Genomic DNA, 26,466 nt, shown 5'->3' on the forward strand with positions numbered 1-26,466 from the left:
GTGTACTTATCATTTTCAGTCACCTTTAAGACCGTTCGTTCTAGGCGTTGTGCAATTGACGAAATATGATAGAGAAAGGCAGGGGTTGACGTTCCCCGCCCTGCGACCCAATCCCGTGCCGTGGCTCAACTAAAGCAAGCCGGAACGCTTCACTCTCAAGCAATGTCTTTTTCACGAGTTTAAAGATGAAATTCTCCTCTTTCCTCGTATATCTGGATCTCCGTAGTTCATTGCCGCTAGTTCTGGACGAAAGTTGACAGGGATAGTGCGTCTCACATAAAATGGGTTGGGGGCCTTTTGAAGGCGTTGTGACCCACTACGGCGAGCGTTTGCCAGGTCTATAGCATCTTTTACTCACGAGTACAAGAAACACACCTCCAGTCACTTCGCCATGGCTGCTCCAAAGGACTCTGGATATGTTGCGACTGGCGATCCGACCAAACCTCGCTCGGATGCAGCTGTCCCCTTTCGGGAAATCGTCCCTGCTCCTGATCACCCTAGGATCGCGGGAATACAGCACTGTGATGCTCACAGCTGGTGTGAATCGAGGAAGAAAATAGATGCGCCAGCTTGGCTAATTAATCGTCTGGAGGCAAAGAACTTGGAAAAGCCTTATAAGGGGTTCACTACCGATGGCACAGTGAGGGAAGGACTGTATCATTATGCAGGAGATGAAGGAGCGCCAATTGAAAAAATCACGGAAGCCACTACCGCATTGCTCGGTCTCCTTTCCCCTGGTCAAAAGAGTAGTACAATCTTTGAATCAGTTGATGCGGATGAGTTCAGGCTTTGGTCGAATCCTGAACTGTACATGAATCCAGGTATGCCATAAGTTGTCCATCGTTGTTATTAGAAGGGTGATGTTTATATTACCTAGGGGGTCTGCGTCTGGACGAATGTGGGATAGACATTCAGGATGCTGTCCATGCCATTATGAAAGCCTCTTTCTCTTCATACGGTTATGAGAAAGTCCTTGGATGTTGTTTGACTAATGGATTCCTCGGACACCTTGTGAATGGTAGGAAAGTATTGAATGAGCACTCGTACAACTTCCGGCTATTTGGGCAGCCAGACTTGGAGAAACCATGGGGCTACACGTTTTTCGGTCATCATCTCTGCCTAGCTGTTGTATTGAAGGGCCGCAGAATGGTGATTGGACCAACATTTATGGGGGCAGAACCGGACCGGATCGACGAAGGGCCTCATGCGGGTCTGCGATTATTCGGGACGGAGGAACTGTTATCTCTGAAGCTCATGCAGAGTCTGTCTCTAGAATTGCAGGAGAAGGCAACCCTTTCAAAGGGCATGGACGACAATTATCTACCCCCTGGTCGATGGAATCCTTTTGACGAGAGACATCTTGGTGGTGCACGGCAAGACAATCGTGTTGTCCCTTTTGGTAGGTGGCAGTCTGGAACTCTAAAAGATACTGTTGCTAAATCAGATCAGAGGGCTGCCCAGTTTCGCTTTTTGCACCTGCTCAACAGGAGCAGATAATTACTTTATTTAAAGCATTCAACAAATACTACCCGGATGAGTCTCTAGAGCACCGATTGCAGACCTTTAAGACACATCTGGACGAGACTTACTTTGCTTGGATTGGAGAGTTTGGAGACGATGATCCTTTTTACTACCGTATACATAGTCCTGTTGCGTTCATGGAGTTTGACTTTCACTGTGGCAGTAAGTCTTATGAACCACCCAAGACTGGACTTGCATTGATGAACTATAGTTTTCCTAACGAACACATCTCCGGCTCGATGTCACATTCATACTATTAATAGATTGCCGAATAGAGGAGATTATGGGAGGGCATTGGTTGAGGGCAGTAATTGAATTGTCGCTAATATTCATACATAGGGAGCTATCTTCAAGAAAACTGGAATTGGAGCATCAAATCTCTTCTAACAAGTTCCGTTATTCCCTGGGCTAATACATTCAACGCATATGACATTGTTCCGTGGAAATAGGCTCTTCTATGTGTGATTCTACGCGAACCACGTTCTCTCGAAGAGACTATGGTGATATCACAGGATCTAGCAACGTCGCGGTAAAGGTATCGGGACATTCCATTCCAGGCATCAGCAAAACAGTATATTACAATCCATCAGTTATAGCTCATCATGCAGAGTCGGCCTTCCGCTATCTTTCAGCAAATCCACTCCCTTCTTCCTGCGCCATTTATCCCAAATGCTCCAGAAGTCTTTCTCCATGGATTTTTCCATCTGATCCGGCAGTACGACCACGTACTCGACGTGCAATGCACCATACGCTTCGTCGACACCTTCAGGCAGTTGTTGATGCCATATTGGCATTCCCTGGCCTTCTATCGACTCCACAGTGTTTGGCTGGACCACTTCACCGCGTTTCCGTGATAATTGCACAACGTGCCCATCTAGATGTGTGATATTCCGTTTCCAGTCTCCCATCCATGCTTCCCGCAGACTCAGCACCTCCCTCCAGAACAGATCTTTCCCTCTGCGTCGGAAGAATGTGCCGTCAGTCTTCTCATGCTCCTCAGTCCCTAGCTGCGGATCTGTCTCCACTAAATGCACGATAAGATCGCCAGCCACCCAATCTGGGCTCTCGTCCGCCTCGTTCTCGTACGTGATGCGCACGCCGCGCGGCATGCCGCGCTCGACGTGAAGTTCGTGAGTCTCTGGCTCCCGCACGACCCGCGAGCCGTGGCAGACGGGGCACGCATGTTTGACCTTCTTGCCCTTGCCGCCACATGCGTCGCACGTGGTCTGCACCTGCTGGAACAATCCAGGGGCCAGCTGCTGCCGCTGTATGCGCATTCCTCGCCCGCCGCAAACGTCGCAGGTGTCCACTTGCCCGTCCGCGGATCCCGTGCCCTCGCACTCTGAGCAGATTGCCTGCTTTTCTACCGTGAACTCGGTGTCGCGGCCGTTGTAGAAGTCGCGAAGGGGCACGGCGACGCGCACTTCCATGTTTGGGCCCCGCCGCTCACCCCCGCCATGCCCGAAGTGTCCGCTCCCGCCGAAGAAGCGGCTGAAGAGGTCGAATGGGTCGTGGTGCTGGGGGCGCCCTCCGCCGCGTTTGTGCTGCTCGATGCCCTCGTGGCCGTATTGGTCGTAAATGCGCCGTTGTTCCTCGTCGGCTAGGCACTCGTACGCTTCGGCTACGGCGACAAACTTGTCGTGGGCACTTTTGTCATTTCTTTGGGAGGTTAGTTGAAAGGGGCTGGGTGGGGTGGGATTTATCGGGCGGTTGGAGTGGTGATTTGGATGAAGTGCACCTGAGAAGTGATAGGGGATTATGGTGCAGATGTACGTACGGGTTCTTGTCAGGATGATATTTTTTACTCAGAGTCCGATATGCCTTCTTGATTTCACGCTCCGATGCATCTTTGTTCAAGCCTAGTAGCTGCGAAGATACTATAGTAAGTAGGCGGGCTTTAAAGGTGTCCAAGAGCAGTAAGAGAGAGTTAAGTAATCCTCGTAAGGACCTAGAAGCTTAGGCATACCTTATAGAAATCTTCGGCGCAAAGAGCTAGAGATAAGAGGCAAGCAAGCAGCAATCCTATCCGAAGTAACATTTCGGAGGAGCTGAAGTGGTCTAAGGAGTGATAGGAGACAGAACGAAGGAGGAATTTCTAGATGGATGAAAGTAAATACTACATAAATGCCGGAAGTCAATTTGGAGATCTGCAGGGCCCGAAGGGAAATATGAGGGCGGAAGTTGTGGATTTAATAGTGTGTTAGAGTTCGAAAACGCCAGATCTCCTTTGACATTTTGGTAGCCGTAGTGCGGGAAATCTTCGGTAAATCCGGGGCCATAATTTTACATCCGTTCTCTAAAGTCTAGCTGCATGAAATACATTGAGCTATAAGTCGACCAATTCCACCATTATTGTCTTCTTTGCACCTACAGATACTCAGAAGGAATGCATTGAGAGATTGAGTTAAATTCCGGTGTCCTGACTCGTCGGCGGCCCACAAAATCCCGACCTCCGTCTTCTACTACATTGACCACGAGCATAACCCTTCATACTATTTGCCCATAATGGCACCACCACTGGCGTCACGCCAATTAACTGGCGTTGTTGTTTCCGCTGGTAAAATGGTCAAGACAGTCAAAGTGCGCATAGCAAAGCAAGAATGGCACAAGCACATTCGAAAAGTATGAGCTCACCTTCTCTGCCTGCTGCCATGCAAAATTAGTATACCCATTGCGTCGTCCTTATATGCTTTTCAAATCTCGAGCGTTCTGTTATGTGATGTTGTGAGAGAAGGTGCTGACTAGCCTCAGTACTTCCCCTCCAGCACAACCTACCTTGTCTCCGATCCCAACTCCTCCCTCCGTGAAGGCGACGTTGTCCGCATCGCCTCCGGCTGGCGCACTTCTAAACATATCCGTCACGTTGTATCCTCGATAATTGCACCGTTCGGGACTCCAATTGACGCTCGGCCACCCATTCCAACTGAGGAAGAGCGCATTGCAGAGCGACAGAGAAAACGGTTAGCAAAGGATGTGAGACAGGCAGCAAGAGGGAGGATACCGAGTCAGCTGAGGATTACCGAAGCGATAGAACAGGGGAGGGAAGTGCCAGATTTGGAAAGGGCGAGTAGGAGTCTTAGAAAAGAGGAGGACGATGCGGAGAAGAGTGTAAAGGAGGGTGTGCTGACTGGGAAGGAGAGGAGAAGGCAGGAGAGAGACCGCACAGACATAGAAAGAAACGATGCTGCGTCGTGATAAGATGCTGGCGGGGAGATTTGGATAAATGCTGGAGATGGATTGTATTATATCTAGGGTTGATTATGAATGTCTTTGAATGGCTTGAAGACTAGTATTCTGCGGTGTACTAGATGTAAATCAGGCTTGGGAAACAAAATTAGGAATCGCACGAGGTTCTAGCAATTTGACAGGCACTACTGCTATACACGAAATCGTCTGAGCGTACTCATCATAAATTGCGGGAAGTAGAGTATGATAGTAATACAGGGTGTCTCCGCCAAATGAATCAGAATGCAACCAGAAAATGAAGCATGTAAATGTCACTCTCCAGCGCCGAGCCATTATAAAGGATGTTAACGCCAGCCATGCTTATGGTATCTTTGGAAATATCTCCCACCTCTGGACGCCATTGCAACCATCATGCCTCGTAAAATATCTACGAGCTTGCACTCGAAGGCCCCTTTTTATGATGAAACCAAATCCACCATCTCCTCATCGCCTTCACCGTCTTCTCCTGCTCTGGCTACGAATGAATGCCTCAGAGCTTCTTCTGCCGTGATCCTTCTGGTAGGTTCACATTCTAGCAGTCGTTCCAGAAACAAAACGGCCTCTTTCTCTTCACCAATCAGCTGGTTCTTCCGGCCTTGCTCGTCTCTCCCAGATCGGTTGGTGCACCATAAAATGATCTTCTCGAAACCATGTCCCTGTTCAGTGTAGCTCGGGATGTTGGTTTCAAATACTTGGCCATGCAGAAGCGAAATTTCTCGCATTTTTTTCTTTCCGAAAACATTGGTCAGTTCGAGGAGCGCATCAATGTCATCAGCGCTGTGGAAGAAGGGAAACCGGCGGGAGAGAAGTGTCAATAAAATTACGCCCGCACTCCACATATCAATGGAGGTGTTCTGTGCGGTACATTTAAAGAGAACCTCCGGAGCACGAAATCCGCGTGTTCCTGCGCGGTTGGCACGCCGGCTAGCTCTTTGATCGGTTTTGGGATAGCTCGGAGGTTGAGAGGGAGCGCTGGCGAGTGTAGTGGCATAGACGCTATGTTCGACCTTGTGACGGCGTTCAGAGGATGGCAACTGGCATGTACAAAGATGCCAATCTGTTCCCTCTTGCTCTGCCAAACCGAAGTCAACGAGGACGCCTCTTGCACGCTGAGGGTTGTAGAGGAAGTTGGTGGGCTTGATATCGCGGTGGAGGATCCCGTGGGCATGGACCGAACGTAAAGCTGTGAAAAGGCTGCGAAAGTATAGACGCATGTCAGATATTGTCATGTCGCGAAAGTACTCGCGAAAATCACGGTGCTGAAAGTACGGGAGGACCGCAATGACCTGGTCCTGGTGACGGAAGGCGGTAATAAGGGGACAAACGGAGTCCGAATTCTTGAGATCATGGAGAAGTTCCAGCTCATTGAATATGCGGATAGGGCTGCTTGTTACGTATATTTTCTTAATGGCAACATATCGCGGTCTTCTTTTGGTCGTATTGTATACGCCGTTTTTGGATGGAGGCGACCATTTGGAGTTTTCTCGTTCCTCAATATCCCAGTCATTTTTATACTTGTGATAGAGAAGGTCTTCAGCCTTGTAGACTGTAGAGAATGTTCCTATATTCTCGGTGAGCCTTCAAATGGTACCTGCATAGGGCCAACCAATGGACGTGACTTACCCTCTCCGATGCGATTTATGAGACGATATCTGCTATTGATGCCTTTGAAGCTCTCCTCAAATCGCGCCATGTCCTCCGCGACACAGCCCTCCACCTCTTCGTCGCTGCTGTCAGACATGGTTCGTCCGCTCTCTTCCAAAGGTCCCCGGCTTTCATCCATCGTTTCCTCATCTTGCGGGTCGTCGTTATGTATTATCAGCTGCTCAGTCGGTTGTCTGAGTGTCCTTACCTTTGCCATGTTCCTCCTGGTGGTTGGGGGATGTGGTTGTGCGCCACTTTGCAATCATTACGCAGTTCGCGGTGGTACAGTGGGCCCAAGTCGCGAACTCGGGGGACGTCACAAAAAAACAACGCTTGCCCAGATTAGGCAAAATAATAATAACATCGCGCGAACGTCTATCCTGCCCAACTTCTTAAACAACCAGAGTAACAACACGCATGCGCCAACCTTCGCTTCTTTTCCCCTCTACTTTTTCTTCTTCGTATTCACTATGGATGGCCGTATCGATTTTGACATAAATGAATCCCTCAAACATTACCTTAGTGACCCTGCCTCGATACAGACTCCAGAGGCCTCCTCTGAGCTTGTTGATTGCGAGAATGAACCCGAATCACTTACGAGCGCTCTGGTCAACGGCGAGTTAAACCCTGTTGTTGACGCAGTTACGGAGAATCCTGATGCGATAACGCGCAACTCTTATTTTGATACTCTACAATTCTTGCTTAAGTGCGCACCCATTATCCCCAACAATCTACAACAGTATATATCAGATCCTGACTATGACCTTTCCCGTCGACCTAGGGCTTCCTCTCAAATACCACCTAGTGCCCTTAGCAAAATACTCGATTTGATCGTTTCGGGTCTCTCAGCGCAAGCGGACAATGCTCACGCCGATTTAGAAGCGGATGAGCAAGAGACGATACAGCATCACAAGCAACTATTGGAAGTTTTCGGATTCTTACTACAATGGACTGTTGCTGCTGTAGAAACCAGAGCAGCCGAGAAATCTGCCTCTGCCCCCGCTGCGAGGGGCCGCGGAGGAAAGGGAGCCAAATCTAAAGCTGGCGCAAACAAGGACGCGAATTGGGATTCTTCAGGACAACTTCAAACAGCGCTCGATGTTATGAGCAAAGTGATGAAATTAAGGCTGGCTAAAATCTTCGTCACAACTTCAGAGCGCGACACTTTCATCAGTCTTTTCACACGGCCTGTTTATCTGATCTTAGAAAATGAAGCTCGTGTCAAGAACACAGCGATTCGGATGCACGCGTTCAAGGTTTTATGCATTGCGGTAAAACACCACGGACATGCTTTTGGTGAGGTCACTGGCGGGAGATCATTATTATTATTTATTAATGCCAAAACTTAGGGGCACAAACGTCTATCATGCAGAACCTTTCATATTTTGAACACCTTTCAGAGCCAATGGCAGAGTTTTTACAGATTCTGGCAGAGCAATACGACTGCCCTCAATTGACAGAAGAAATTCTGAGGTTCGTAACTCGAATTAGCTGTACTTGGGTAGGGAGCTAACAGTTCGCAGGGACTTGAGCAATAAAGAATTCAACAGTAATGATTTGAAAGGCCCGAAATCTGTTTCGACTTTCATCACCAAGATTTCTGAGCTTGTTCCACGCCTTGTTATAAAGCAGATGACACTGCTTGCAAAACTTCTTGATAGCGAGGTATTTGATCTAATTCCACCAAAGCACTTCCTACTGACAGAGTTCGTAGTCATATACCCTTAGATGCGCTATTATAGAAGTCTGTGGAAATCTGATTGCTATGCTCAGTAAACAAGAAGGCGAAGAAAGGAGTGAGAACCATAAAGGCCAGATCAACGCTTTCTTCGACGTATTGGAAGAACGGTTTCTTGATATCAACCCATACTGCAGATGCCGCGCTATTCAGGTTTACATCAAGCTCTGCGATCTGGAGACCAAGTTCCCTAAACGCAGACAAGTCGCTGCTGAGCTTGCAGCAAGAAGCCTTGAGGACAAAAGTAGTAACGTTCGACGTAATGCCATTAAACTTCTTGGGAAGCTCGTATCCACTCATCCATTTGGAGTGCTGCATGGTGGTCAGCTTGCTTTCAAGGAATGGAATGCTCGACTAGAAGCGGTTGATGCAGAAATTAATGCTCTGAAGTCGCCTGCAGAGCTTCAGGAGAACCCCGTGCCAGAGGAAGCCACCGTGGATGAAAGTCTTCTTGCGGACGCAACTCGGGCGGAAAATGAACCAGCTCCAGAGCCAGTCCCAATGACGGATGAACAGAAGGCAGCCGCTATTGAAAAGGCAGCTGCAGAAGCCGCAACATCAGAAATGATGGATAAACTCCAACTGACTCGCCGGTATTATGTTGAGGCACTCCGCTTTATTGAGGTTGTTGATGCGGCATCACCGGTTGTCACACAGTTACTCTCATCTAAAAACAAGAGTGAGGTAATTGAAGCTATGGACTTTTTTGTTGTTATCGATGCGTATAAGATCGAGAGTGCTCGCGCGGGCATTCGCCGTATGCTGCGCTTAATTTGGACGAAAGGGAATAGTGACGAGGGCAAAGGAGTTCAGACTCATCTAATCGAATGTTACAAAGATCTCTTTTTCGATGCACCGGACTCTTTCAACGCCAATGACACAGCCAACTACATTGCTCGGAATATGATCAGTTTGACTTTTGGTGCCACGCCTGCAGAGTTGACATCCCTGGAGCAACTTCTCAGCACAATGATGAAAGGTGAATTGGTTAATGAGCTAGTGGTTCAGAAGCTCTGGCAGGTGTATGGCGTCCAAAAGAAGGAAATTTCAAAGAACCAGCGCCGTGGCGCGATAATAGTCTTGGGGATGCTTGCGCTTGCTGATCCAGATATCGTTGTTAAAGAGATGGAGACATGCCTGCGGATTGGACTAGGTGAACTAGGCCGACGAGATCTAGGACTTGCCCGATATACTTGCATTGCGTTACGCCGAATCAATGTAGGACCAAGTAAGCAGGCTTCAGGATCAACGACGACAACAGCAAAACTCCCGAATGATCACGCCGTCTTGGTGAAACTGGCTGCAATGACAGAAGTTGTGACCGACAGTAAGGAATGGTTCGGGGTCGCAGAACAAGCAATCGGTGCCATATATGCTCTTTCAAAGCATCCAGACACATTGTGCTCAGAAATTCTTCGACGGAAGACGAAACATGCCTTCCAGCCACAACAACCATCGAGGCCAACTTCAAGTGGAGAGGGAATAGAAAACAGCCAATTGCCATCTCCGCCACCAGAAGAGCAAGGACCAAGGGAAGACCCAAAATCGAGGAAGCAGAAACCTGCCCTTGCCCTTTCTCAACTCCTTTTTATCGTCGGCCACATCGCCGTCAAGCAAATCGTACATCTTGAGCTCTGTGAGCAGGATTTTAAGCGCCGGAAAGCAGAAAAGGAGAAAACAGCAGGTCCACGCAAATCCCTGGCACCTGTAAATGCGCCGCCGACTAAGAAAAAGAAATCCAGCAGCCAACAGGACACGCCAGCCCCCGAAGAACCAGACGAGCTTGATCTGATGGCGGGTACCACCGAGGATGATTTCACCGAAGCACTTGCGCACATTCGCGAGCGTGAGCTCCTCTACGGTTCGCAGTCTCTCCTTTCAAACTTTGGCCCGCTGGTGGCGGACATCTGCGCGAATAACACTACTTACGCCGACCCAACGCTGCAAGCGCAAGCCGCGCTCTGCCTTGCTAAGCTCATGTGCGTGAGCTCTGAATACTGCGAGCGGAACCTAGGCCTGCTCCTGACTATTCTCGAGCGCAGCAGAGATGCTGTCGTGCGTAGCAACCTGGTTGTCGCGCTGGGCGACATGGCCGTTTGCTTCAACCACCTCATCGATGAGAACACGGATTTCTTATATCGACGACTGAATGATGGTGACGCGAGCGTCAAGCGCACTTGCCTCATGACTCTAACTTTCTTGATCTTGGCCGGACAGGTCAAGGTGAAGGGGCAACTGGGTGAAATGGCGAAGTGCCTCGAAGATGACGATAAGAAGATTGCGGATATGGCAAGAATGTTTTTCTCGGAGCTGGCGACCAAGGATAATGCCGTATACAACCATTTTGTGGACATGTTTAGTTTGCTAAGCGCGGACCAAGTCCTAGATGAGGACGCGTTTAGGAGAATCTTGAAGTTTTTGTCTGGGTTCATTGAGAAGGTACGTTTCGCCTTTTTCTATTCTCCTTTTCTTCCCCGAAGGCCTATTTCTCTCACCAGCCGATTATTGAGCTGCTATTTTTTGTGTTGAAGCTATCAGCTGACAGTTGTAATCAGGATAAACATGCTAAGCAGCTGGCTTCGAAATTGGCAGCGCGGCTGCCGAGGGCGGAGAGTGAGAGGCAGTGGGATGATGTTGCATTTGCCTTAGGCTTGCTGCAGCATAAGGATGAAGAAATTCAAAAACTTGTGGGCGAGGGCTTTAAGGTCGTGCAAGCGGCAGCGTAGAAGGGGTTTAATGTTTGTTTGGACCTTATATGATAGAACTTGGGTAGGATGGGGGAATGGGCTCTTGGGCGGGATACAATTAGGGATGAACGGCTGTGTTTATGAAGGGGCATGTTGCGGGAGTTATTGGCCATTTTGAATCATGACTTTGTTCTTTCGGATATGTCTAATCAAGTCTTCTTTTTCCACGTCCCAGAATATGTCTGAGACAATGATAGCAGCCATTAATAGGCATTGGACCTTTTCGAGTGTGAAGATAGGAGAAGTGTAAACCTTGAAACATACATAGTATTAATGGGCGTATCAGATAATGCGAGATAAGATAACATAAGACATAATCATATTATTACTCTTATACGATTTAACCTTCAATGTCTTGACACTTGAGCTATTTAGAATATTAAGTCCACGCTTATCATGACCTCACACTATAATTCCCATAATAGCCCCTACGTCTCTCTCACCCCACCTCGTCATCCCCCTCCTGTTCCCGAACCTCTGCCCAAGCCCGCTCGAACAATCCCTCCCCACCACCACCCCTCCATCCCCACGCGACACAGTAATGCCTCAGCAGCAACTCCAACTCCTCAAACTCATCTAGCATCTCCAGCGCCGCGACCCTCACCTTTTCCTCCTCCGTAACCCACTTCCGCCAGATAAACTCCGTGTCTGCAGCCCTGAAGCCGTGCTCGAACCCCGCACTCTTCAGCCGGATGCGCTGGCGCGTCAGACTGCCATATTTCTTCAGCGTGTACAGGTGGATGTTGCGCGAGGCGAGGTTGGCTTCCATGGTGCGGCCAAAGGCGTCGTCGGGCCGGATCGGCTCGTAGAGCACCAGCGCGACAGGTGTGGGCGCGGGGATGAGCGTCGTCAGGAATGCGGACAGGACTGCGCTGGCGTCGGCGGGTTGCAGGTAGATTAGGCAGCATTCGGAGAGGAGAAGGGTTGGAGTTGTGGCGCTAAGGCTTGGTATGGGGGGGGGAGGGGATGTGGAGAGGGTGCGCAGGTCGATTGGATGGATGTTGTAGAAGGGAGAGACTAGGGAGGTTTTGTCGGCGGAGATTTTGAGGTCGGATGGATCTGAAAGTGGTTGTCGGATGTGAGAGAGCAGAAAGGGTGTCTTTTGGATGGCGGCGATTTTGGTGGTAGTGTTGGAGGGGAAGTCGAATTCATGGTAAACGACCTTGACGGAGGGATATTTGGATAGAATACGATAGTAGCGTGTATCAGTGCCAGCGCCTAAAGAAACGATTTGTTTGAGCTCTGTAGGGGAGGTGGAGAGAAATTTGTCAACGAGTGTGTCAATGGCAGTAGTACGAACGTATGTTCCTAAGGAGTCAGTTTACTAGAGCTATATTATCTATGTTCAATCAACTTACCTCTATTAAGAAGAGGTAGTCGTCTAATAGTTGGCTGGGTCGCGAAAACTTTTGCAAAGGCGTCCTCAAGATACCCAAGCTCTATACAACTCAACCTGGAAGTGGCAGCATCTTGATCAGTATTCTGGACAACGAGGTCCTTAGCGGCATCACTGCTTTCATGCTTAGCTCCACCGGCGGTTGGTCCTCTTCCTCTGCCTTTTTGTTGACCTCCGCGTCTGTTTGCGAGAAGTGATTTGAGGTTGGGAATCCCGGGTGCTGGCATGATTCGCTGATGGTTGTTTGGTGTTGATCGCCGACCCGCGAAGGCGGTGAAACCGCTCTTGGAACTTGCCTTTTCGAGACTTTTCTTTGACTGAAGCACCACGAATCTGCGCCAACCTTCATCGACTCAGACATACCACCATATACTAACCTTAAAGTGCGCTAAAATGGATGGAGAGAAGAGAGATAGCCCGCAGCTCATCCGCATGTGGCGGATTTTCCGCACGGCGCGAGAGATGTGTCTTGATAGGGTACGATATGAAATGCCCATGCGCCTGTAGAATCCTTCTACTAGCAACTAATTCGCTTTTGCTAGGGTTACGAGATGCTAGATGAAGATATCAACATGTCTCTTCAAGAGTTCAAAGAGAGATTCGCAACCCCGGATGGGGAACCAGAGTGCGCCTTCCACTCCACCTCTAACCATTTCTTTCAGCTAATCGTCCCTCTCACTTGTCAGTCGCTCTCGAATGCACTTCTCTGCCCGACCCTCTGAAGCAATGCTGCGCAAATACACAGACCCTCCAACTGCCAAAACCCCCAACCCGCAACCACAAATCGGCTTGCTGTGGGTTGAATTCGACAGTAATGAGAATGTCGGCCTAAAACAGCTGCGCGAGTTTATGCAGCACCTTGTGCAAGGAAATTTCTGGTCCGGCATCATGATCTGCCCTAAACCTATCACTGGTATGGCTCTGCGGCTTCTCCGCGGCTCGAGCGGACTTGAGGAAGGGCCTAAAGGTGGCGTCGAGGTCTTCGTTGAACAGGACCTCCTCGTCAATATTATGAAGCACGAGCTGGTTCCTAAACATGTCCTACTAAGCAAGGAGGAGAAGTCGCAACTACTAGAGCGGTACCGGCTAAAGGAGACACAGTTGCCTCGTATTCAAGTTACTGATCCTGTGGCGAAGTATTTGGGGCTGAGGAGAGGGCAGGTGGTGAAGATTATAAGGAGGTCAGAGACGGCGGGCAGGTATGCAAGTTATAGATGGGCAATATGATACGCTTTGCGCAAGGCGTTTTTGGCGAAATTAGGACTCTCGAAATGCTTAATGCATTGGTTGGGAGCACGGGGAAGGAGTTGGTATTGGATTGGCCGAGTGCGCTACGAGTACGTATCCTCGTTGTATTAAATGAAAATGCCTTTAATTCTCATTCAACTTGCATTTTATTTAAGACAGGAAAGCTCTCGCTTGATACTCGGGCACTGAGAGGTGAATCCCATCATTTCCGCTAAAACCAGCTTACAACTTCGCCCTCTCCCCTACTGCGTCCAAAACCCTGACACCATTCTCTGCATTCTTAGCCCTGTCCCTTAGCGCCCTTTAAGATCTTCCCACTCGCGCCCTTCGGAATCCCATCAGTAATGTGGGCTTAGTACTATTGCAGGCCTGCTAATGCTTAGCCACTTTAATTATACTTATGATTAACTAGGAGGCAACACCGCAAGCAAAAACGTTTAACTACAATTTATAGACCCCACCCTTAAGGACCGAATATATCGTACACAGCTGAAGATCTGTCCACTTCTCAAGAGTCTGAAAAGGCAAGCGCAAGACAAGTACTCCTTGAAACACCATGAAAAGCTCTTTGGATTATATGAGCGCTCACACCTAAAAGGGTAAAGCTTTCAATTTTTCCACCAAATTACTTAGGACCTGGAGTCGTCTCGCAGGTGGCTTTAAAGCCCGGGTTGATCACAGCCAGAGAAGGCTGTTAGGCCCGTAAACTTCTTAATGGCGTCTTCCTCACAGAAACTTGGCGCGGCACCTTCACTGGTAGAATCTATTATGGATTTAATTATCATGGTAACAGCAACCTTATCCTTCCCCAAAGTTTCGCCAGGGGTGTATTCTTTTAGGTTGTCAGCGAAACAAGCGTCTTCGACCTCCTTCTTAAACGCATCGACGTGATTATCGGCTTCAGGGAGTCCTGCGATCCAAACACTAACGGTGCGGATCATATCTGGAGCTGGCACGATCGTCGAATCAAGCGAGTTATCGACTATACAACTAGCAACGATTTGAGTGTTGGCTCGAGGTAAGAGGGATTCGATGGCTTTCGCTCCTATGTCCCCAATAAGGTCTCTCGGAGGGAACATCCCGCCTATGTCATTTAGGCCCGCACTGGTGAAGGCGAGAAGATAAGTAAGAAGAAGTAACGATATTTGCGTATAATGCATTGTAACGGTAGTTAGGGTAACACAGATTTGGAGGTCGGAAGACTATTAATGATCGCTAGAATGGAAAAGACCAAGATTGCGGTTGTGGAGGGTATTGTGATTAAAAAAAACGGACGTTGGCCCAGACAGAACTGGCGGACATATTTCTTATCTCAGTTGACTCAGACCCTCGGAGAGAAAATCCACCTTACCCCATGCAAATAAGCGGCTGGCACCGCCACACCTAAGCCAATTAGCGACTGGCGCCGCAGCTAATGTACGCCGCAGGCGTTAGTGCTTGCGCTAGCTTTAGCAGCCAATTACAGAGCGCCGAGGTGGATTCCTCTCCGAGGGTCTGAGAGATTATGGGCGCGTTTTGTAAGGGCTGTACAGCCTCACTAGTGGACGATAGTTGTATTGCCTTCAACGTCGTACTTCGACCCCTAATACAGCACTTCTCAGCTCGCCAATACCTCCATTTAAAAGCTCATCTCCTACTCTATATATTGCATTCGCAATGGAGCCCAACCGTGCCCCTAATACCCTTACAAACGTCCCTACAAACGTCCCTACAAACCTGCACGAACGCATGCACGAACGCCTGCACGAACGCCTGCATGAACGCCTATATAAAGCTCTGCTCAAAGCTCTGCTTAAAGCTCTACTCGAAGCTCTGCATAAGGCTCCACTTAAAGCTCTATCGAAGCTCTGCTCGAGGCTCTGCACGACGCTCTACTCGAAGCTTTACTTAGGCTCTTGCACGGAGCTCTACTCAAAAGCTCTGCTCAAAAGCTCTACGCGGGCTCTGCTTAGAGCTCTACTCGAAGCTTAATACGGGGCTCCAAAACTCCTAATACGCAGCACTAATATACTAGGAAGTCTCTATAATCGTCTACACGAACGGCTCTATAAACGTCTATACGATTAATTAACTAAACGTCCGTACGAACGGCTTTATAAACGTCCATACAATTAATTAATTAGTCACCTACACGAACGCCCGTACGAATGTCTGCACGTCTGCACGTCTGCAATCTACACGTCTGCACGCCTGCACATGGCTCTGCACAAGGCTCTGCACGAAGCTCTGTACGAAGCTCTGCACGAAAGCTCTGCACGAAGCTCTGCACGAAGCTCTGCACGAAGCTCTGCACGAAGCTCTGCACGAAGCTCTGCACGAAGCTCTGCACGAAGCTCTGCACGAAGCTCTGCACGAAGCTCTGCACGAAGCTCTGCACGAAACTCTGCACGAAGCTCTGCACGAAACTCTACACGAAGCTCTACACGAAGCTCTACTAAAGCTCTGCACGAGCCTCTACCCCCTACTGCGAAGCAAATCTATACCTACTAGTATAGGTATAGTATAATTAGGTGAGCTGTTTGTAATAGGGTATAAGAGGTACCTTATAAAGTTTAATAGTGAATAGAGTTATGGTAGTAGAGTACGGTCGCTGTGTCGATAAGGCTAGTAGGTATAACCGGGTTCAAAAACGTATCTTTAAACTTTAAGGCTATACTTCGCCCCCTAATATATTAGTTAGCTAGTTATAATTATTATAATTAAATAAAAGAAGATATTTTAATTTAAATGTATCACTAACTATAGCTATAGCTACTATATTAACCCCATTATAGTTGCTTAAAGTTAGTATATATTAAGAATCTGTAACGGAATTCCCTAGAAGGTACATATTAGATGAGACAGAAGGAGGTCTTATCTATGTTCCAGAAGGAGGTCTTACCTATATTCCATCTACGTCCTAGAAGACACAGTTAGACAGATAAGGGGCAAAGGGTTTTACTAGCGTCTTAGAAAGATTATATAGGGAGCTAGTTCTCCTCTAGAGAAGAACTAGCAATTAGTCTCTAAATAGAAGTAGTTAGAAGTATTTGTCCTTTAATACGTGAAACTTATTCTACCTTTAACTTACCTTCTACTTACTAGTAATACTGTTAATTAGATAATTATACGTTCTGGTTAGGCTAGCCTCTTATAATTCTAATTACTTACAATCCGTTAGGAACGTACGGCTATTAATTAACGATGACGAACTATACTCCTATACCCCATAAAGTAACGCCCTTATTATAAGAGGCTTAAAGAGTCTCCCCAGAGGAGCGCATTCCCTCTTCCTATAAAGAAGCCACGGCTAGTCCGTCTAACCTTGCGAGACCTTTAGGAATAATTACCGCTAAGGAGTTATTAGAGCGGTCGCTATATAAGACCCTATAAAAAACAAAGGAGTTAGAGATATAATTAAGATAAGTATATTAAAACTACTAAGAATAATTATAAGGACAATTAGGGGAAGTATAGACACCCTAAACACGAAGCGGACTTAAAGGGGTAACGCTATACTATGCTGTAACGTTAGAAAAACCTAAATTCCGTATAAAGGAACCTAATAAGTATTATGGTAATAGTCTTCGGAACTATAATTGTTTTATCTGATAATGTAAAACTAAGTTTTAGCTGGATCTGAAATGTTACTCTAACGAGTATAATTAGACACTAATTGCTTCTACCTTTCTGTATAGCACCATTAAGAGTTTATAGACACGCTATAAGAAGAAACTTACTATACCCCTTAAATTTAGCAAACTTAGGACCTGGTTAGTTAATTAGGTCCAAGACCCTACTAATTAAGGGATGGACTATAACTAGCGATACCACAACGCTAAATAGCGGGATAGTTAGACTATGGTCCAGTTTATAAACTACTTAGAAGAACTAGAAGATAATATACCCTACTTAGATCTATAGNATNACNCTATATNACTTTACTANNTACTCGCTAAGNTANANCCTAAGATTTAANAGGCNATATAANAGAAGGGCGAAATTCCTACCTCTTAAGAAAAGCTTATTTCTAAAGCTACTCGGATTAAGAGTGCTAAAAGAGACTATCTAGGCAAGCGAAAGGAACGAGACGCTAATAATAAAGAGCGTAGGACTAGACCTAGCTTTAATAATAGGGGTAGATTCTAACCTAACCGCTCTATAGAAGGATAACGTGAGCAGGCCTTGCAGCCCTAGAGTAATGCTAATTAACCCTAAAATAATAATAGGTAGAGATCTAATCTGTAGGAGGGGAACCAGGAGATACGTACCTATTATAACTGCGGTAAGAAGGGCTATATAAGCCGCTTCTGCCGGCAGAAAAAGTAAGAGTCGGCCTAATTAGAAAAAGAGACAGCCTAGTAAATCTTTACTTTCTTATACTAGGCTAGCAAGAGAAGGAGGGAGTAAACTGCCGTATAGTTATTCCTGTCTCTATTTAAGTTAATAATAAATAGGTGACGCGAGACTGCCTTATGGACAGCAGCGCGAGTATAGGGTTTATTTCTTAATTACTAGTAAAAGAATTAGATTTGGACCTTAGCGGCTTATAGGTATATACCGTTTAAAGTATTAGAGGCTACTAGATTCCATACTATAGGGAATAGGCTTTTTCTGTGGCCAGCTAGGACCGCGATAGTCTATAGGACACGTAAAAGATACGCTTCTATACTATAGAAATTAAGGGGTATAACCTTATTTTAGGATACCTATAGCTTTACTAAGTTAATCCGGACATTAATTGGCCTTTAGCCTTATATTAACATCGAAAGTCTTAACTACGCATTATGGTTAAAGATTAAGAGACTTTCTTAAACTATATATAAGAAGAAGGGTGGGTATATGCTATATATGCCACTCTTAACACTAAGAACGGGGACACAGGATATTTATTTTCGGATGTCCGGCTATACGCAGTTAAGGAACTAGAGATTTTATAGGAATATATAGACTTAGAGGATGTTTCTAGTAAAGAGGCTGTATAAACCTTACCTAACCCTATATTGGTTAAGTATAAGATAAATATAGGGGACAAATAACCTCCTTTTAGACCGCTGTATAACCTATTAGAAAATAAGCTGGCGGTACTACGTTAATATATAGTGGATAATCTTTAGAGAGGATAGATTTGGCCCTCTATAAGCCTGGTAGGGGCGCCGATTATATTTATACCTAAAAAGGATAGGACCCTTCGCCTTTGTGTCGACTATTAGGCGCTAAATAAGATTACTATAAAGAATTGCTACCTATTACCCTTAATAGGGGAGCTTATTAATAGGCTATTAGGTGCAAAGATATTTACGAAATTGGATCTAAAAGATATATACTATTGAATCCGGATTAAAGCCGGCGATAAGTAGAAAACGGCGTTCTAAATATAGTACGGCCACTTTAAGTACCTAGTAATGCCATTTAGGCTTACTAACGTACTAGCGACATTTTAGGCCTATATTAATAAGGCATTGTTGGGCCTGTTAGACACGATATATATAGTCTACCTTAATAATATTATAGTTTACTCTAATAACTACGAAGTATATACGCACTACGTGCGAATAGTACTAGAAAGACTGCGGGAATATAAGCTCTATATAAACCTAAAAAAGTGCACATTCTATGCTACTAGCATTAATTTTTTGGGCTTTATTGTTAGCGCTAACGGAGTGTTAATAAAGAAAAGTCGGGTGGACGCTATTAGGGAATGGCCCTACCCCACAATATTTAGAGAAGTATAGGTTTTTTTAGGCACGGCGAACTTCTACCAAACGTTCATTATTTACTACTTATAAGTAATACTTCCAATTACCGATCTACTAAAAGGATCCAAGAATAGTAGGAAGTTAGAACCCTTTGTATTTAGGGAAGCTGCTAAGTAGGCTATGGACTAGTTAAAGGATTTATTTACGTCAGCGCCTATCCTAATACATTTCTACTAGGAGCTACGTATATACCTTAAAACGAATGCATCCGGCTTTACCCTAGGGGCAATTATATCTCAATTAAAAGACGGAAAATAGCATCCTATAGCGTTTTAGTTAAGGAAAACAACCCCTATAGAGCAGCGTTACATAACGCACGACTAGGAGCTACTTACGATAATCGCAGTAATAAAGCACTGGCGATATTATTATATAGAAAGTAATTATCCTATTAAAGTCCTTACAGACTATAACAACCTAGAATACTTTATAACTACAAAAGTATTAAGCGGTCAACAAGCTAGGTGGGTAAAGGCACTATTATAGTACGATTTTAAGATTATATACCGCCTAGGAAAGACAAATCCTACTAATAAGTTATTAAAACATCCGGATTATAAAATAGGGAGGATCTAGGACAGTATAGGGGAAATAATCCCTATATTGCAAAATTTGCTTAGGAAGAAAGAAGACTCTTTCCCTAGAACTATAAAATTTTGCGGTAGGGTAGAGGTCCTAGTAATACAGCTACGAAGCAATATAATTATAGAGCCGCAGGATATAGTTATAGACTAAGTTATAGACTAAGCAGACGTTATAAAGTTAGCGTACCCCAAAATTAGCGAAAATTCTATAGGATGTGCTGGAGGTATCGCGGCACCTTTGACTTAACAGCGTATTAGCTGCGAGTTCTCAGATCTAAGGGAAATAGGTAAGATGCCTATCCGCAGCGTGGCATACTATATAATGGCAGGAGAATCTACTAGCACTAATAGTTTAAAACGTCTCGTGCTATGCCTTAAGTCCGTAATGGCGGTAGGTGAAATAGAAGTAAGTAATCTATATAAAACCTTTCCGGATCTTCTTCTTTAAGCTTAATAAAGGGACGCCTTCGCCTTTAGGGAGAGGTAGAAAGATATAGTAGAGACTAACTTAGCCAGAGTTACTAAGAAGCTGTGGTAGCAAGACTAAAAGGGTCTATTACGCTTTAAGGGTGCTATATATATCCTAAAGGACCAAGTAATTTAAGATGAAATTTTAAAGGTCTTCTATAATAACCCTTTTAGGGGTTACTACGGTGCTAATAGAACCCTTAAGGCCGTTTAAAGGAAATACTTTTGGGACGGAATATCTAAAGAGGTTAAGGACTATATATTAAGGTATAATACGTGCTAAAGGATACAGATATCTAGGTATCGCCTATATAGCGAGTTATTAGTGCTTTCTATTCCGCAGGGACCTATATTAAAATTAATAATAGATTTTATTATAGGCTTACCCCCTACCAAGATAAGAACTGGAGAGGTTGCTAACGCTATCCTAGTAATCGTTAATAGGTATATAAAGTTTTTAAAATACTTTGCTGTTATAATAACGATTATAGCAGTAGAACTAGCAGACCTATTTTTAGAACAGTGGCTCTTATTTAGTATATTAAGGGGAATTATATCTAACAGAGGCACCGTATTTAACAGTGTATTTTAGTCTTTATTTTGTCTCTTATTAAAAATACGGTAAAGGATAAGTACTGCCTTTTACTCGCAAATAGATAGGTAAACAAAGCGTCTAAATGCGTTATTAGAATACTACCTCCGCTACTATATTAATTATTAACAGGATAATTGGATATTATAGTTAGCTTTGGCGCAGCACGTATATAATACAAGCATCCATAGCAGTATAAAAATAACCCCTTATAAAGCATTGTTTGGGGTAAAAGTAAATAACCCCTAGAATGTTAAGGACATTATTCCTAAAAGAAAGGCACCAGTAGCGTCCAAAAGAATTAAGTAAATAAGAATTCGCAGAGAGGAACTTAAAAAGCACTTACTAGACGCCTAGGCCGTGTAAAAAAGGTACTATAATAAAAAATATATGCCGAAAGAATTTGAGATAGAAGATAAAGTCTTACTATCTATAAAAAATATCTAAATAAAACGCATTAAGAAGAAGCTGGATCACTAGTAGCTTAGACCCTTTAAAATAGTTAAGAAAACTAAAGGAAACTAAGCCTACAAATTAGAATTACCGAAATCTTATCTAATATATCCTACATTTTATATTTCCTTACTAGAGCTATACCGGAGAAGAAATAGTGCGGAACCGCCCCTACCTAGCAAAATTAATGGGGAACTAGAATAGAATATAGAAGATATTTTAGACTAAAAATGGCGCTAAAAGAAGCGCGAATTTTTAGTTTATTAGGAAGGATACTTTTAGGCATATAATAGTTGGGAACTTAAGGAGTATCTTAGGCCGGGATATAACACCATAATTAAAACCTTCCTAAGAACTAAAAGTAAAGACTTAGAAATGGTTCCGGATATACTATAGGTAAAGTAATAGGGAAGACCCCGTAAATTAAAACTATAGGATTAAGTATAGGTATTAAGAATAGAAACGTTTCGCTATTATAATAGGGATCCTAAAATCCTATAAGAGGAAGCCTATAGGGATTTATAGGAGAACTACTAGGGATACTATTTAAAGAAGACGCTATATAAGAAGGAGTAGTAGTACTATAAGAAGTGGCCTTAGGGATTTAGTAAGATCCCCTAGGGATAAAAGGAGAGTATCTAGCCTAGTACTAGAGATATATAGTAGAGTCAATAGTATAAAGAGGAGTAAAAGGATAGCCTATAAAGAATTAGAAATTTTAAGGAATTATAAGGCACCTATAGGAACACTACCCGTTTATCATATATAGGGATTATAGTAGTACACTACGTTTATATAGATTATCACCAAAGCTTAGAATAAAGGCATCCCTAAAGTATAAAGTTAATTCCTAATAATAGGGCATCCTGGAGGCACCTAAGAGGCACTATATAAAGCCATTTTATAAGAAGAAGGAAAGAGCTAGGTAATAACTTAAACACTAACAGCAGCAATAGGAGCCTCCTCTTCTATCTTAACGTTATTATTAACGGTATTATCGGCTCCTCTATCCTTAGAAGTATTAGCACTTCCACTAACATTCTTCTTAGAACGACAGGTACTAAAAGGACTAGCACAGGCGGGAGACTAGCGAGGAGAATGTTTATCTTAACCTTTATCGCTATCCTTAGTATCCCTAGGTTTTAAATCGGCGTCCAAGTAGGGATTAGAGAGATATTAGCTAAAGGAGTTAGTATAGTTCCTAAGCAAGTTACTAGAGAAACTTACCTAGCTAAAGTAGCCCGCGTAAGAGTATAAATGTTATTATTAATAAGGACGAGCTGTTCGTATATGCGCTCCTAGATACTATATATCCAAGAATATTGCGTCTCTATAGTAGTAGAAACCCTTATAGAATTAAAGAGTCTATAAGCAAAGAAAGACACCTTTTATCCCCGCCTATTACTATTAGGATATTAGCAGAAATCTTAGATGGCGCGTTAGAGCCTATAAGTCTTATGCGCATAGATAGCAGGGATCTAGTATAATTAGTGAAATCTAGAATAGGACGGAATAGGAAATACTAGGACGTAGGTCTTTCTCCTACTGCAATAATAGGAGTACTTAGATTTGTTTTTGCTAGAGTAGGGCATCTTATAGACGTGGGAAGGATCCTGCGTAAGAGCATAAATATAGCGATAACAGTATTTTAGGGAAACTGCTATAGGAGTAATAGACGCTATTTAGGGCGTCACCGGGAGATTAATGACACTACCGCCGGTCTAGGGACTATAAGCTATTATAAGAGAATACTCTAAGAAGTCAGCATTATTATAAGAAGATAAGGTAGGGATCCTATTACTTATAGACGTGTTATAAGAAGAGAACAAAGTAGTTATAAAAAAACAGCTAGAGATATAGAAGCTAAAAGCGGAGATATAGAGGAAATAGTCTGCTAAAAGATAAGATAAATAGTGTTGTTAATAAAAAGACGCGTAAGAGGCGACAGCTTATAAACTGGAAGAAAATTAAAATAAAGACGTTATTATCAGAATCTATTTTAGGTAAATGGGGATAGTAGTTTGTGGACGCGTTGTATAGAACAACCTCCAGATTAACTTATAATAAACTCTTATAATAAGAAAGGTAAATCCCATCTAATTTTTATTATTATTATTTTAGTTCTATTATAAAGGCATTATAAGGAACTATAGTGGGAAAAGAGCAAAGGAACTAAGGACAAAGTAAGGTTCTATACTAGTAAAGAACTAGTTATAAGCCGCATTATAAAGTACCTTTCTATTAAGAATTTCCCTAGTAGTTTTAGCCGGAACTCTATAAAAGCTTAGTAGAGGTAAAGTCTTAAAGGACTAAGACCCTTAAAGGGGAGGCAATTATAACGGATTCCCTAGAAGGTACATATTAGATAAGACAGAAGGAGGTCTCATCTATATTCCAGAAGGAGGTCTTACCTATATTCCATCTACGTCCTAAAAGACATAGTTAGATAAATAAGGGGTAAAGGGTTTTACTAGCGTTTTAGAAAGATTATATAGGGAGCTAGTTCTCCTCTAGAGAAGAACTAGCAATTAGTCTCTAAATAGAAGTGGTTAGAAGCATTTGTCCTTTAATACATAAAACTCATTCTACCTTTAACTTACCTTCTATTTACCTTTAACTTACCTTCTACTTACCAGTAATACTGTCGATTAGATAATTATACGTTCCGGTCAGGCTAGCCTCTTACAGAATCGCGCCCGGTTTATAGTAAATGCACGCCTATAATCTCTTAGACGCTTTACAGAGGAATTTTTAGGGTGGCAGAGGTGGTAGGGGGTAGCGCGACGTTCTATTGGCTCAGGAATTAGTACGCGCCGCTAATTGGCTCAGGAGTTCGCACGAGTTGGCAAAGTGGGGCTGTGGCAAGAGAGTGGGGCCATGCAACGCCACAAATTCCTTGGCGAAGCGGCTGAGGCACCTGAGATAACATATTTCTGGAAAAGCCGTTACTATACTTAGTGTCACGGAACCCCACCGCAGGGGCCTCCATAGGAGAGCCCCGTGCTCTCGCGTACACCTCGCGTACAGCTTATGTCAGCTACGCGTAGGTATATCACCTCCTTACGCCCTCGACCCTTACGATCGATCGCGCAACGTCTTGTAGACTCCTCGAATACATACGCTCTGTAGCCACTGCCCTCGTTCTATGACATTACGTTGCGCCTTTTTACCACCGACGCTTAGCCTACGACCAATTCTACGTCTCTGCAATACTGTAGGCGCTACTAGAAGCAACGTGTTTATAAATTACCTCATTTTATACCTCTAAGGAACCCATAATAGTAAGATAATATTTCTTACTAGCTACTATATTAAACCTAAAGAATAATCTAATATTTATACTAAACTTATAACGCTAATTAATCCTAAAAGAATTTAATTTATTAGCCTTAGCCTTAACCCCTAAAAAGATAAATACTAATAATATCTTATCTTTTATTAACTATATAACTACGGATAAGCAAATAAAAGGGCTACTATTTATTAAAATTAAAATATAAGACGCCAAGATGTTTGTAAAAATAGTAGTATAAAACCCTAATAAATACTACCGCCTTTTATAGAACTACTACTGTATAATTACAGCACCTGTTGTACCAACCGCGTGCTTACGCGTTCGATACACCAAGTACACGTTTACGCGTTTGGTATACCCACTCGCTTACGCGTCTGGTGCACTCCTAAAACACTAGCTAGTTAGGGGGGGAGTGCGTTAGTATATAGACCACGTAGCCTACCTTAATAGAATTAACAGTCACTATTATCCAAAAGAGCATACGATACTATACGTATTTCGTACCCCTAGATCTAACTTACTCGTGCTATTAAATTAGTACGAATACTAATTAGTAAGCGCGCACAGATTAGCAATTACTTAATACCTCCCCCCAAGCGATACTTAACAGCGACCACCTATTTAGACTCCTAGTATAACCTACTAGAAGGTTGGAAGTTGGGGATTACGGACTTATCTCCAACTCTATATACTTATTTAAGTCTTAGTACGGTTTACCAGAAGTATAATAGACGCGAATATAGACCTATATAGAACCCCTACCCTTAAACCTTAAACCCCTATTCCTACTATACCTCCCCCAACCTCTTTTTAGACCCCTTACGGAGACCTCTTACCCTTCTACGAACCGTTATAGACCTATTAATTACCTTTACGGACTGTTATAAAACCTCTTACCCTTCTACAAACTATTACGGACATTAACCGCCTTTACGGACCACTATAAGACCTCTTCCACCTACTATATACTATACACCACTATATAGTATGGCAGACCTAAGGAAGCAAGTTAATAAAGGCCAGGAAAAGTAGAGGTAAGAAGTTAACCTTACATCCATACCTGACGTTAATAACTATATTAAATTTAAAGTTCTTAAATATAAATATTTTAAGCTTATAAATGTTAACCTATAGGAGTAATACTAGGAAGACTTTACGGACTTTATAGAAGCTATCTTTAAAGCATACAACCCTACTACTATCCGTAACCTACGGACCCTCTTACGTAACTAAGGTGTATAGATTAAAAGGAATAAACGAGTTACTATTATATAGTCCTTATATAACATAATATACGAGAAGGACTAAACGGAATAAACTAAAAAGGAAATCCTAGACCAGTTCTAAGAAACTAAGGAACTCTTTACTTCTTCCAAACTTAATATAACCGCTAGCCTTATACCTAACCCACTTAACCAAATTTATCCTACAAACCCAAGTAGTCTTAGAATTAATCTTACTGGCTAAAGTATACCTAGTACTCAAGTTACGGACCGTAATACCCCCGCAACCTAAATTACGGACTATAATACCCCCATAAACTAAAATACGGACTAAACCCCTTTTGTTATTTAAGTTACAGATCTATAAGCTATATATCCGCAAACTATATATCCGCAAGCTATATATCCGTAAGTCACAGATCCGCAATCTACTTAAGTAAAGACCTATAGTAAGGAGCTAGCAAACCTAGCTAAGCTCTATACCGACAAATCTAAGTATAGTAGTAAAAACAACAACTTTAACTTTAAACTAACTATCTTTACAGACCTCTGCTAGAAGGCTAATATTCCTAAATAGGAATTTAGCCAAGCCTA

At 43.9% G+C, this 26,466-nt stretch overlaps 8 protein-coding genes across 8 annotated transcripts; 4 read left to right on the forward strand and 4 right to left on the reverse strand.

Annotated features, from left to right (window-relative positions):
• Positions 1–391: 391 nt before the first annotated feature.
• Positions 392–1,836, forward strand: K441DRAFT_551962 (uncharacterized protein; the record flags this gene model as incomplete). The annotated part of the gene is made up of 4 exons (XM_067643124.1): positions 392–821; positions 878–1,399; positions 1,450–1,683; positions 1,733–1,836. 4 exons carry the CDS (start codon positions 392–394, stop codon positions 1,834–1,836), a joined length of 1,290 nt encoding a protein of 429 aa, XP_067506073.1.
• K441DRAFT_633033 (DnaJ-domain-containing protein) lies at positions 1,821–3,713 on the reverse strand. The gene is made up of 3 exons (XM_067646366.1): positions 3,488–3,713; positions 3,299–3,387; positions 1,821–3,180 (listed from the first exon to the last, which is right to left on the reverse strand). The coding sequence occupies exons 1-3, from the start codon at positions 3,557–3,559 to the stop codon at positions 2,112–2,114; spliced, it is 1,230 nt and encodes a 409-aa protein (XP_067506074.1). The 5' UTR covers positions 3,560–3,713; the 3' UTR covers positions 1,821–2,111.
• A 48-nt stretch (positions 3,714–3,761) lies between these two features.
• Positions 3,762–5,190, forward strand: K441DRAFT_657269 (mitochondrial 37S ribosomal protein uS17m). The gene is made up of 2 exons (XM_067648151.1): positions 3,762–4,143; positions 4,273–5,190. Exons 1-2 carry the CDS (start codon positions 4,027–4,029, stop codon positions 4,714–4,716), a joined length of 561 nt encoding a protein of 186 aa, XP_067506075.1. The 5' UTR covers positions 3,762–4,026; the 3' UTR covers positions 4,717–5,190.
• Positions 5,163–6,607, reverse strand: K441DRAFT_552205 (kinase-like protein; the record flags this gene model as incomplete). The annotated part of the gene is made up of 2 exons (XM_067643133.1): positions 5,163–6,307; positions 6,370–6,607. The coding sequence occupies 2 exons, from the start codon at positions 6,605–6,607 to the stop codon at positions 5,163–5,165; spliced, it is 1,383 nt and encodes a 460-aa protein (XP_067506076.1).
• Positions 6,608–6,802: 195 nt separating this feature from the next.
• On the forward strand, positions 6,803–11,117 carry K441DRAFT_695067 (uncharacterized protein). Its single transcript, XM_067652781.1, has 6 exons — positions 6,803–7,096; positions 7,172–7,686; positions 7,740–7,863; positions 7,914–8,055; positions 8,105–10,567; positions 10,684–11,117. The coding sequence occupies exons 1-6, from the start codon at positions 6,861–6,863 to the stop codon at positions 10,852–10,854; spliced, it is 3,651 nt and encodes a 1,216-aa protein (XP_067506077.1). The 5' UTR covers positions 6,803–6,860; the 3' UTR covers positions 10,855–11,117.
• Positions 11,118–11,166: 49 nt separating this feature from the next.
• Positions 11,167–12,521, reverse strand: K441DRAFT_695068 (leucine carboxyl methyltransferase 1). The gene is made up of 2 exons (XM_067652782.1): positions 12,234–12,521; positions 11,167–12,183 (listed from the first exon to the last, which is right to left on the reverse strand). The coding sequence occupies exons 1-2, from the start codon at positions 12,496–12,498 to the stop codon at positions 11,315–11,317; spliced, it is 1,134 nt and encodes a 377-aa protein (XP_067506078.1). The 5' UTR covers positions 12,499–12,521; the 3' UTR covers positions 11,167–11,314.
• A 102-nt stretch (positions 12,522–12,623) lies between these two features.
• Positions 12,624–13,732, forward strand: K441DRAFT_633048 (RPB5 subunit of DNA-directed RNA polymerase). Its single transcript, XM_067646367.1, has 3 exons — positions 12,624–12,748; positions 12,814–12,896; positions 12,958–13,732. The coding sequence occupies exons 1-3, from the start codon at positions 12,665–12,667 to the stop codon at positions 13,496–13,498; spliced, it is 708 nt and encodes a 235-aa protein (XP_067506079.1). The 5' UTR covers positions 12,624–12,664; the 3' UTR covers positions 13,499–13,732.
• K441DRAFT_657275 (uncharacterized protein) lies at positions 13,686–14,815 on the reverse strand. Its single transcript, XM_067648152.1, has one exon. The coding sequence runs from the start codon at positions 14,677–14,679 to the stop codon at positions 14,179–14,181; it is 501 nt and encodes a 166-aa protein (XP_067506080.1). The 5' UTR covers positions 14,680–14,815; the 3' UTR covers positions 13,686–14,178.
• Positions 14,816–26,466: the final 11,651 nt, after the last annotated feature.

The sequence above is a fragment of the Cenococcum geophilum genome (genome assembly GCF_001692895.1).
Source record: "Cenococcum geophilum 1.58 unplaced genomic scaffold K441scaffold_13, whole genome shotgun sequence".
Classification (NCBI taxonomy): Eukaryota; Fungi; Ascomycota; class Dothideomycetes; order Gloniales; family Gloniaceae; genus Cenococcum; species Cenococcum geophilum.

Coding starts and splice junctions, on each gene's coding strand:
- K441DRAFT_695068 (XM_067652782.1), bottom strand. CDS start 12,498: ATGCCAGCACCCGGGATTCCCAACCTCAAATCACTTCTCGCAAACAGA. Junction 12,184..12,233: donor ACTACCTCTTCTTAATAGAG/GTAAGTTGATTG, acceptor CTGACTCCTTAG/GAACATACGTTCGTACTACT.
- K441DRAFT_657275 (XM_067648152.1), bottom strand. CDS start 14,679: ATGCATTATACGCAAATATCGTTACTTCTTCTTACTTATCTTCTCGCC.
- K441DRAFT_633033 (XM_067646366.1), bottom strand. CDS start 3,559: ATGTTACTTCGGATAGGATTGCTGCTTGCTTGCCTCTTATCTCTAGCT. Junction 3,388..3,487: donor GCGCCGAAGATTTCTATAAG/GTATGCCTAAGC, acceptor GTATCTTCGCAG/CTACTAGGCTTGAACAAAGA. Junction 3,181..3,298: donor TATCATCCTGACAAGAACCC/GTACGTACATCT, acceptor AACCTCCCAAAG/AAATGACAAAAGTGCCCACG.
- K441DRAFT_657269 (XM_067648151.1), top strand. CDS start 4,027: ATGGCACCACCACTGGCGTCACGCCAATTAACTGGCGTTGTTGTTTCC. Junction 4,144..4,272: donor GGCACAAGCACATTCGAAAA/GTATGAGCTCAC, acceptor GACTAGCCTCAG/TACTTCCCCTCCAGCACAAC.
- K441DRAFT_633048 (XM_067646367.1), top strand. CDS start 12,665: ATGGATGGAGAGAAGAGAGATAGCCCGCAGCTCATCCGCATGTGGCGG. Junction 12,749..12,813: donor GAGAGATGTGTCTTGATAGG/GTACGATATGAA, acceptor CGCTTTTGCTAG/GGTTACGAGATGCTAGATGA. Junction 12,897..12,957: donor ACCCCGGATGGGGAACCAGA/GTGCGCCTTCCA, acceptor CTCACTTGTCAG/TCGCTCTCGAATGCACTTCT.
- K441DRAFT_695067 (XM_067652781.1), top strand. CDS start 6,861: ATGGATGGCCGTATCGATTTTGACATAAATGAATCCCTCAAACATTAC. Junction 7,097..7,171: donor ACTCTACAATTCTTGCTTAA/GTGCGCACCCAT, acceptor CCGTCGACCTAG/GGCTTCCTCTCAAATACCAC. Junction 7,687..7,739: donor ACACCACGGACATGCTTTTG/GTGAGGTCACTG, acceptor GCCAAAACTTAG/GGGCACAAACGTCTATCATG.